The following is an 11,714-nucleotide window of genomic DNA, read 5'->3' as shown; positions in this document are numbered from 1 at the left end:
AGGTAGGAGAAGAGGCAGGAGAGGAGGCGGAGGGAAGATGGGAGAGGAGATAGGAGGCTGGAGAGAAGATAGGAGAGGAAGCAGGAAAGGAGATCGGAGGCAGGAGAGAAAATAGGAGAGGAGGCAGGAGAGGAGATAGGAGGCAGGAGATAAGATGGCAGACAAGGATATAGGACACAAGAGTTTGGGGATGAATGCGATCAGAGCAGGGAGGAGTCAGAGTCAGGGTTCAGTCTGGTTAATAAAGAGCTTGATCAGTGACGTATAACAGCTTTATCAATGTGAAAGACCAACAAACAGAATGTGTGAGAGTCGATATATTTATGACACAGAGTGCATCCATGTAAGTGTTCTAAAGTATATCAGTGTGTGTCCTCACATGTGAATGCAGCCAACCGTGTGTGTTCCTGGAGAGGCAGCGCTTGAATAATTTGATGACTCAGCTCTTGTGACACTATCAAAGTCATTGTCATATAAGTTGTCAGGCGGCTGAGCGGTTAGGGAATTGGGCTAGTAATCAGAAGGTTGCTGGTTTGATTCCTGGTCGTGCATAATGACGTTGTGTCCTTTGGCAAGGCACTTCACCCTACTTGCCTCGGGGGGAATGTCCCTGTACTTACTGTAAGTCGCTCTGGATAAGAGCATCTACTAAATGACTAATGTAAATATAACACATACATCTGGGTCACTGCACACAAGCCCCGACATCTCTCTGCCGATCTGAAGCACACTTAAAGATCCTGTAAAGTGGAATTGAAAACAAGTTTTAAGTTCACCACACCACAGAAGAATGTGTTATTAACTACGCTTCCAAATTCGAATGGAAAAAAACATGTTAAATTAGGCTTTGAAATCGTGAGAAAATCAGCAGTCTTCTCTGCTTGAGACTGGGGGGGCGTGTCGCATGAAGGAACTGAAGCTCTGCCCCATTGCTGGAAGGCACCGCCTCTCTCAAGTACCTACGACCCAGATAATGGACGCTACGTCAAGCCGAACAAAACAGTATAGTATTAGAATGTATTTGTTCAATGAGTGAAACATACAGATGCATATAAATGAAGCTCGTTCCCCTGTTCTGTAACACAGGAGTAAAAATGGACACCAGAGACAGCAGACAGTGAGCTCTTCAACTACTTGCACATTAGCTACCATTTCACCAAAATACCATCATTCTACTTAGTAGCCTAATATAAAGTTAGCGGTTTGCACTAACTCATAGCAGAGATACCTCTGGAAAAGTTATCTAGTATAATTATAACAAGCACACAGAACTGAGTGATGAACTGCTGCCGGCGGTGGATGATCCAGGTGCGACCGGAGGAGGAACGGCCGGGAGGGCGATGCTCGGTACGGCTCCGCGCTGCAAGAGAAGCCGTGTGTTTGTGAAGCCCGTCTGTCTCTGGTCCATGTTAAAACTATCCGCGGTGAAATGGTCACTGCAGATGCGGCTGTTGGAGTTTATCCGAAGCTTTCCATCAGCGTGGCTCTTCACAAAATCAATCCACCTATTTTTCCTTTCCTCATCAATAGTGAAATTTAACGCTATTTTTGATGCAGTTGCGGGTGGAGGGAGACATCTTGAAGCTAGCTAGCTAGCTGATGTAGGCTACAATAACAGTACAGCAGAAGGAGCCATTCAGTGATTTGACGTAGATCGGTCAAAGTGACGTAGATCGGTCATTTTTTGGCTTCGCCCATTAAAACCTGATCTGAAAACGGAAGAGAAACTGTTCTACGGTCTAACTCCACATTAAGTTGTCGGGCTTTGCACATGCTTTCAGGAACTCATTTCACACGTATATAATGTACTGAGAAGCAAATCATGGAATTTGCTTTACAGGATCTTGAATATAAGGCAGGGCTCTCAAGTTTTGAAGACAGGCAAGAGTGACATTCCCCCCATAACCCCCCCCCCCCCCACCAGGGGGTCAAAATTAATTCATTAATTGCTTTTTACCTGACATCTTTGAAAGGCAGCAATGATTAATGCATCCATGGCCAGGATATAATTATAAAATATGACATTATTTTAAAAGTGACCTATAACATCGACTATGCAAAACACATAAAATTATTACGTGTATTTGGAAAGAGATGTTTATAATGTGACAATATGTCAGTCATCGTGTGATAACGAAAAGGTATCAGGCCTATGTTCGTCCCGCACTGGGTTTGAACCTGCCACCTCTGACATTTCAAGCGCCACCACTACCAACTACACCAACGAAAAGCTAGCTAACCGTCGACGCGGGTGGCCTTTTACATACCTGAGAAGTGAGTTTCACCGATACACACCGGCTACATCTATGAACTACTTGTTCTGAGCAGGTGTTGTCAGTGAACAGGCTGTAAAACTGTTGGTTAAGACACTCATGAAAAACTGATGCTAATTATCTGGGAAACATTTTCTAACAGCAGTCAAGTTGTCATTGTTTGTGTCAAACAAGTTGTGAATTTGCTGTTGTTTAATTTGCATTAAAACAGGATATCATGACTGTGCTCAAAGTGATGCTCGAGCTCCAGTGGTTTGCTCTGTTGGTGAACCAAACTTTTGGAAGACGTTGTAGCAGAATCACGTGAAAAATTACAGGATATGCTTTTTTTCCATTGGTTGTTGCATTAAATCTTACCCAGATACAATGGTGCTATTTTCCTATTGGCTATTGTATAGACCCTTTCTTTTTTTTGATGGCTGTTAAGAACTCCAGGGGAGACGCGCTTGATTCCTGCCGGTTCCATAGTGTGAGTGGCGCGGCCAGAGGAATTTTGGTTGGGTGCTGCAGCATCCATCCATCCATCCATCATCTTCCGCTTGTCCGGGGGTCGGGTCGCGGGGGCAGCAACCTAAGCAGGGAGGCCCAGACTTTCCTCTCCCCGGCCACTTCCACCAGCTCTTCCTGGGGGACCCCGAGGCGTTCCCAGGCCACCCGCACCATCCCCACCATATACAGCGTTGACAGTGCACTGCTTCCCCCTCCTGAGTCGCCGGATGGTGGTCCAGAACCTTTTCGAAGCCGTTCGGAAGTCATTCTCCATGGCCTCGCCGAACTCCTCCCACGCCCGGGTTTTTGCCTCCGCGACCGCCAAAGCCGCATTCCGCTTGGCCTGCCGGTACACATCAGCTGCCTCTGGAGTCCTACCAGCCAACAAAGTCCGATAGGCCTCCTTCTTCAGCTTGACGGCTTCCCTCACCTCCGGCGTCCACCACCGAGTCCGAGGGTTACCGCCGCGACATGCACCGACCGCCTTGCGTCCGCAGCTCCGGTCAGCCGCCTCAACAATGGAGGCCCGGAACATGGCCCATTCGGACTCAATGTCCCCGGCCTCCCCCGAGACATGGTCGAAGCTCTCCCGGAGGTGGGAGTTGAAGCTCCTTCTGACAGGGGATTCTGCCAGCCGTTCCCAGCAGACCCTCACATTACGTTTGGGCCTGCCAGGCCTGACCGGCATCTTCCCCCACCATCGTAGCCAACTCACCACCAGGTGGTGATCAGTTGACAGCTCCGCCCCTCTCCTCACCCGAGTGTCCAAGACATTCGGCCTCAGATCCGACGACACGACTACAAAGTCTATCATCGAACTGAGACCTCGGGTGTCCTGGTGCCAAGTGCACATATGAACACCCTTATGCTTGAACATGGTGTTCGTTATGGACAAGCCGTGTCTAGCACAGAAGTCCAACAACAAAACACCGCTCGGGTTCAGATTGGGGGGGCCGTTCCTCCCAATCACGCCCCTCCAGGTCTCACTGTCATTGCCCACATGAGCATTGAAGTCCCCCAGGAGGACGAGGGAATCTCCGGGAGGAGCGCTTTCCAGCACCCCTCCCAGAGACTCCAAAAATGGTGGGTACTCTGCACTGCCATTTGGTGCATAAGCACAAACAACAGTGAGGACCCGTCCCCCCACCCGAAGGCGGAGGGAGGCTACCCTCTCGTCCACCGGGGTGAACCCCAACGTACAGGCGCCGAACCGAGGGGAAACAAGTATTCCCACCCCAGCTCGACGCCTCTCACCGAGGGCAACTCCAGAGTGGAAGAGAGTCCAGCCCCTCTCAAGGAGACTGGTTCCGGAGCCGATGCTGTGCGTCGAGGCGAGGCCGACTATATCTAGCCGGAACTTCTCTACCTCGCGCACCAGCTCCGGCTCCTTTCCCGCCAGCGAGGTGACGTTCCACGTCCCTAGAGCTAGCTTCTGCAGCCGAGGATCGGACCGCCAAGGCCCCCGCCTTCGGCCGCCGCCCGTCTCGCACTGCACCCGACCCCCATGACCCCTCCTGCGGATGGTGAGCCCACTGGAAGGGGGTCCCACGTTGTCTCTTCGGGCTGTGCCCGACCGGGCCCCATGGGAAAAGGCCCGGCCACCAGGCGCTCGCCATCGAGCCCCACCCCCGGGCCTGGCTCCAGGGGGGGGCCCCGGTGACCCGCTTCCGGGCAGGGGCAACTGAAAACCATTTTAGTTTTCTTCATGGTAGTTTTTGAGCCACGGTTTGTCTGATCCTTCGCCTGGAACCTGTTTGCCTTGGGTGACCCTACCAGGGGCATAAAGCCCCCGACAACATAGCTTCCAGGATCATTAGGACACGCAAACCCCTCCACCGCGGTAAGGTGGTGACTCACCTAATATGCTGCGGCATATTAAATATATTATAAATATTTTTTTTATGCGTGAGAAATACAATGTGTGGCGGTAGGGCGTGACAAAAGACCGAAATGAGTGACTGTCACGCTCAATTCGTGACACTTGAGAGCCCTGATAAGGTGTCATAGCTCTGTCCATCCTCTGGAGCCCAACACACGCTGAAGTGACATGAATCAGCACCCCGAGTTTTTGACAGTTTTTGCAAATGTAAAAATTCCCACAATGCATACATTACAGACAGATGGATCGCCAAAAATGTAGAGATGATCCTACTCAAAAACAATTTAGTCTGTTTTGTTTAATTAAGACAAGAAACATTTAACTAGCAATAAACTAGTAATAAACTTGTGAACCATTCCCTTGCAGTATCTGGGATCATGAAACAGAGGTCAGCTTATGCATCTTGTTAACAGTATTTGTACGGTGCGCATGTTTAGCCCACAATGCCCCCTTGATACTGGGAGTGTGATCAGGTGGCAAGACAATGACTCAGCCCTTAGTTCTAGAAGTTTGAGCTCCTATCTCCTTTACTATGCTGCTAATTTTTCAGGTTATTGTAGTATGTATCTATGTGTGTATATGATTGGTTATCTGTATTTATTGTATTTATTTATGAGTAGTTAAGTTATTTGTGAGTGGTTTTAACGGGACCTCAGTACCTAATTTCGTTCCAGCTCATGTACCATTTCTTTGGAATGACAATAAATTATCCTTATCTTTGAGGACCAAACCTGCTGTACAATACATACATGTTCAAATCCATGTATAAATGCATACATGAAATATCTATATCAATGCATAAATCAAAAGAATATATAATTATGGATAAACAATTATTTTTGTCTTGGCTCCATATTCTCATTCATGTATTTCTGTGTGCATTTGTGCATTCATTTATTCTATTATTTATTTCCATATGTATGCATAGACGTGGAAGTTTATTAATATGGCAGGTTTGGTCTTCCATAATCCACTCCTGATCGGAAATGCAACAACACTTTTGTGTGAAATAGGCCAAAGGTCATTCCAAAAGATTTTCAGACCGTTCTGGATGTCTCAAACCTTTTTCCTGGAACTCCCACATGTTAGAACACACACACAAACACACACACAGACACTCTGCTGTTTCATAACTTTATTACCTGGAAAGACCAACAGGAGGAAAGAGCTTGCAGAATTGGTTGGTGATTTACAGACACGTGGCCACCTTGGGTAATGTGGGAACACTTATTACATAGACGTAAAATTGTCTGTGGGTGTATTAGCCTGCGTGTGTGTGTGTGTTACTGAGCCCTCCTGGACATCAGCATTTCTCTGATATTGTCTTCAGCATCCTTCACACTGCGCTCAAGGTAGGTCTTCTTTTGCTGAGGGAGGAAAGGGAGACGGGAGACAGAGGTACAGAGGTTAGTTGGGAAGAAAATAAGAAAGACATATTGAAAATATACACACCATCTCACTGAAGAAGAGTTCGAGAGAGTGTGAACCATTCTACAATGTGAACCATTAAATGAAATAGTAAATATTTTCTTTTCCACTCTATAATTACAGATTTCAAAGATCTTAATGACATATCCAAATAAAAAATACTCCTAGGAGAAGACAGGGCATATCTTGCTGCCCAATAGGAATCAACATGCCACAACCTGAGGTTTAGTAGATTTTTGATGCTTTGGCAACATCGATATTGTGACATTCATGCCAATACATCAAATTTGAATTTTAGAGAGATATGAGAGGGATCTGAGAGGGAGTCAGAAGACATGGGGAGAGAATGACGTGTCACACAGAAGCAGGAAGATTAGTGGCCAACACATCAAACCTATTGTCTGTGCTCCTACAATGACTTCCTGTGTGAAGCGTTGAGTCACCCTGTGCTCCTGTGACCCAAGTTGAATTGGTTAATCTCACTCAGTATAAATACGGGCCACCCGGGCCATGGAATTGCTAGCCTTTCCATGGTGCAGCTGGCTAAAGAGGTGGTTATGAAAGTTGGTTATTGCATGTGTGAGTGTGAGGGCCCTAGTTCAAAGCCCGGAGAAAGTGAGGAAGAGACTCTGACAAACTACTCCATGACAACTGCTTGAGACACCCCTACAATAGCTTCCAGTGTGACGCCTCCAGTCACCCTGTCTGACCCCACACAGAGGAGCCTGCTATGACCTCACCACCAAGATGTCACCTGTGATGCCATCGAAATGGCCCCTGAATATCAGCAGCATGGGCAGCTTTCGGCGATGCAGGAGCAAGCCCACACAATGAGGACTCGCTGACATCTGGGGGGCCATTGTTGCTCTCCCACACAAATATTAAAAGAATGAGTCAGCTGGAACTGTGACTGTGCTAGCCAGCGCCAGCAGAAAACCAAGATGTCAACACCAGCGTGGAGACATGCAACAAACACCGTGGCCATGATGGACTCAACTCGGATATCATTAGCATCATACGCACACATTTCTAGTAAGATCTATTTGGAATAATGTCTATGTAATGTTAAAAACAAAATGCCCCCCACAAAAACAGTTTTGAACAAATGTATTCTAATGTGAGTCAGAGTCCTGGTGTGTGTGTGTAACTGATGGGGGCAGACGAGGTGTCTGCATTCCCACCTCCAGCTCTTTAATCTTCTCATCTGCCGTTTTCTGTTTGTCTGTGAGCTGGGTGTTGATATCCTCTTTAGACTGCAGGATGAACCTAAGAGAAGAGAGAGAGGGGAGAAGGAGCAGGGAGACAGAGAAAGTTTAGTCAGACAAAACCAAGCAAGGACAAACTTGCGTGCACGCACGCGCACAGGTTATAGTGGTTGAGTGTTCCACAGTTGTGTACCAGAACTTGCGTGCACACACACGCACAAGTTATAGTGGTGTTCCACAACTTTGTGCACCAGTCTAGAGAAGGTTACTCACATCCGCCCCACACCCTCGTACATTCGCGTGGTCCCTGGCAATGAGGCAATCTCCGTGTGTGTGAGGTTGGCATGTTTCTTCATCCGGGTCAACTGATCGATCTGCAAGTCAGCTAGCTTAGCCTTCTGTTGTGTGTCAATCATCTTGGCCTGAAGCTCTGCAAAGGCCTGCGTGCAGCCAGACAATAACAGCAGTCATTAATGTTGATAATGTCCTGTAGGTGTACTAGCACTTTAACCTTCATCAACCTCATCAAAGTAGGTAGTTAGGATGAAGATATCATACATTGATCATAGGCTTTTGTTTAGCACAGTTTGTAATTTTAACTTCGCTGTTTGATGCCTATTCATGAACAGTTTCTACCGTGGCATCTACCGCTAGCTTGCTACCTCTTACTGCAAGATAATGTTAGCTAGCTAGCCTGTGGGTACCATGCACGAGCTTTTTGTGCCATGCCCTCAGTGGCGTTTCTTTTCATTTGTACAGCTTCAGAGAATATTAGACAATTTAGTTGAGTGATGTTTACTATGGGACCTTTAGAATACACCCCATCTGTATCTTTAATCGCGTAGAAAATACAAAATAAGATGTACCTTTTTTAGCTCGAGGTCTATGGGCGCGGCCATGATGGACTCAACTAGGACGTCAGTAGCGTCAGAGAATGTCGAGGCTCTAGCGTCATGCGCACAAATATGAGTAACACTTATGTAATTTAATATACTTTTTTGTTGTTGTTACAATACCCCAAATCCAAACGAATTAATTAGAATAATTAAACATTGTAAGTATATTTAAAATGTACAAAAATGTGATGTAAAATAAAAGCCGAAATCCCCTTTTTTCTTTTATTTTCGGTTTAAACCTACAACCATCCTGGCTCAGAGTTATATTTCCCCAAGTTTGTAACTTAATTGCACACATGAAACCCATTGTTTAACCCTTGTGTTATCTTCGGGTCGTTCTGACCCATCAGTCATTGTGACCCACCGTCGTATTGCGACAACTTTACCGCATACAAAAACAAAGTGAAGCATTTTCTTTTAACCGTTGGGCTGTCTCAGACCCCCCACATTGCGAAGGTTAAAAGAAAATTATTTTTATTTGTTTTTGTATTGGGTAAAATTGGGTAAACACAACGATGGTTCGTTATGAACCTTTGGGTCATGTGACCCGAAGGCAGCACGAGGGTTAAAACACATCTACAGTCATGATTAGGGCGAACCGAGGCTTTCTGAAACACAGGAAACATTTGAGTCGGTGCCTTTGAAACGCTCGAAACTTTTACTCAACAGTGACATCTGCTGGCAGCTACGACTATGGCATACACAACAGTCTAATTCCACAAGTGATGTAGCCTGGGTGCCAGCCAAGCCCCCACCCCTCGCCCCTCGGCTTGAAGCAACGGCCCCGGTGGATGTAGGTGGTATTGCATTTCGTGTTTGACTTCCGACTCTTCCGGTCGTTTTTATTCTATTAACTCCAGTCAACATTTACAAAACTATCTCCCCCAATAATTTTTCTTCGATTCTCAACCTGGCTCATACTACTAGCTTTTTCATAGAATAATTTTTCCTGATTTTTTCTAAGTTTGAAACCAATCCGAAATGGGTAAACTAGCACCCCATTTATTTGCTTACGTCAATAAAAGTTGCCTGCAAATGTGCTCGCGGATACTAACAGGGCACGAGCACAAAAGTTCACATTGGCCGATAGCCGATTTACCTGGAGCTGAAAGAAATGGCTTGAGTTGCCTGCCCTGTTGTAGCAAGTTTAGCAAATGGTTGTCACACATACATGAAATGTTGTTAATATAGTTTATTCCCGTTATTTTAAAATATATTAGATTTTTCGTAAAAACGTTCATGACACGATGGCAAATATTATATTATGTTAAGCGTGAGCATAGATTGTTGACATGTCTATCTGGAGCAAAGACGAAGATTAATAGTACTTTAACTGATAACCACAATAGGAAATGATATATATATTTAAATAATATTAGTCTTGCCTTCAGAAGCTTTTGTTAAACACACTCATTATTCTTTTTTTGATCGTGTCAAAGCCAGACTGCTTTTGTGGGACAATGAAGGTCCTCAGTGACTCTATGTTTCACCCCCACTTATAGGCTATCTGATGGAAACGTCTTGTATATAGTTCTGTTAATATGCCCCTTTCAAAGGCACGTTCAATAAAGTAGATTATATTTTAGACACACTTCTCAATTTATTACATTATTACCAAGTCTTGTTAGATCACGTTATATCCATTAATAGGCGTTTGGGTTAGGTTTTACTCTACAAAACCAATTGGTTTTGTAGGTTGAACATATAAAACACAAGCCACATTTCTACACTGATGTTAAATTGAAGGCAGTGTGATTTTCGTGGCATTTCGTTTGAATATAAAGTTGACAGTAAGCTATGGTAAGTCTGCATTATGGAAGATTTCTGTTACAAAAATAACTATTAAGCTTTCTTTGCCTGGCGAGAACAACGACGGAGTTAAGTGTTCATGTTAACAGTTTATTTAATCCGATACAATGCGTTGGAAATCATACTCAAATCACGAAGAAAAAAAACAACATATGTGATGAGTTCCATCTAGAATAGCCCTATATTTAACCCTATAGCTTTTTTTTTTTTAAACAAGTGAAAGGAATACTATACAGTGACAGTGTAACAGATATGAGTAATCATTTGTTTTTCACATAAAATCCCTCTCCATTTTATTGCCATTATTGTACTGCTGTTTGTTTTATTTAATTATACGTTTTGTGTATACTTTAAAAAGCTTTATAGAATGTATTTTGGCGTTCTGTCGATGACGTCATCGGGGTGCCTGGTGCGATCTTGCCTCAGTCTGTGCGGAGACTTTCTGAGGTGAGGCGTGCTCGGGAGCGCAACTGTGGGAAAAATTATAATTGTATTGTTTGAAAAGGTCACAAGTCTGTTTGGTTGATAGTTACATTTTGTTTAGTGCTGTTGAAATGTTATTGTTGTTGAAGGGACTGTAGACGGGAATATAATGTAATGTGGACGAGTACTTTTTGGTGGGCTAGCTAGCTGGACCTTGAACTATCTTAACTGCACGGAGTGTCTTCTGTGTGTCTGTGTGTAACGTTACTCTTCTTTGTTCTCCCCTCCCCCTCTTGCATTTAGCTAGCTGCGTTGGAGAAGCCTGCTCATTGTGCCACATTTTGTATTTCTGTCCAGGTAATGTCACTTTTGTATGTAATGCTGTTTATCTTGTTACATTTTGCTAATCTGTTATTGGTTATGGTTAGCCTCAGTCTGTGCGGAGACTTTCTGAGCTAGCTGCGTTGGAGAAGCCTGCTCATTGTGCCACATTTTGTATTTCTGTCCAGGATTTTTGAGGGTACAAATAAATTCTCACACCGCCAGAGAAGTTGTCTGTACAATCATTCACAACGCAAGTGTCAGACGGTAAAGGCGGGATACAACAGCGTACATTTCCGTAAAGTTTGCATCATGTCTCTGATTCTTATCGGACTTGTACCCCATTCTGCCACTGCAATGCCTTAGCTCACACGCTCGCAACCATATAAATCTATGCTCGTGACTGGTTGTCGCAAAGTATGACGTGTACAGCTAGTTGCAAGCGTGCACGAGGTCTCGGAGCTAGGGAAAAAAGAGCCACTGTTTAAAGCTAGACCGGAAGAGTCGGAAGTGGAAAGATGGCGCGGTCCAGTTTCGTACTCTCGCTTGCCTCACTGCGCCACTGAGCACTTTTCATAGAAATGAATGGGGACGCCATCTTGGAAGACAAAAGTTGCTTCCTCTAGTTATATTAACTCTATGGTGCCAGCTAGTGATGGGAAGTTCGGATCATTTTACTGATTCGGTTCTTTGAATCTCGTTCAGTAAAATGAACGAATCTTTTTGCGAGTAATTTGTTCATGCACTAACCTACATATTCTCATGTAGGTTAGTGCATGACATGTGCACCAGCAGATACTATTTTAAAAGAAATTCTTGCATTAAAATAATGTATCATGACAGTTTGTATTATTTGGTCATTTATTATCACACTAGCATTTAAATATCACGGCAAACAATTACACTGCACTAAACTGTAAGTCAGTCATCCGTCTGTCAAACTTCTGAAGTTTGCGGACGACACCACCCTCATTGGGCTCATCTCTGACAG

The 11,714-nt window shown here is 44.8% G+C and overlaps 1 protein-coding gene across 1 annotated transcript; it reads right to left on the bottom strand.

The window, feature by feature from the left end:
* Nucleotides 1-5,761: 5,761 nt before the first annotated feature.
* Nucleotides 5,762-8,209, bottom strand: pfdn1 (prefoldin subunit 1). Its single transcript, XM_062453870.1, has 4 exons — nt 8,141-8,209; nt 7,548-7,714; nt 7,251-7,335; nt 5,762-6,008 (listed from the first exon to the last, which is right to left on the bottom strand). Exons 1-4 carry the CDS (start codon nt 8,171-8,173, stop codon nt 5,925-5,927), a joined length of 369 nt encoding a protein of 122 aa, XP_062309854.1. The 5' UTR covers nt 8,174-8,209; the 3' UTR covers nt 5,762-5,924.
* Nucleotides 8,210-11,714: the final 3,505 nt, after the last annotated feature.

This window comes from Osmerus eperlanus, chromosome 27 (genome assembly GCF_963692335.1).
Source record: "Osmerus eperlanus chromosome 27, fOsmEpe2.1, whole genome shotgun sequence".
NCBI classification, from domain to species: Eukaryota; Metazoa; Chordata; class Actinopteri; order Osmeriformes; family Osmeridae; genus Osmerus; species Osmerus eperlanus.
Note: the sequence above shows the minus strand (reverse complement) of the source record. Positions and strands in the feature narration are given on the sequence as shown.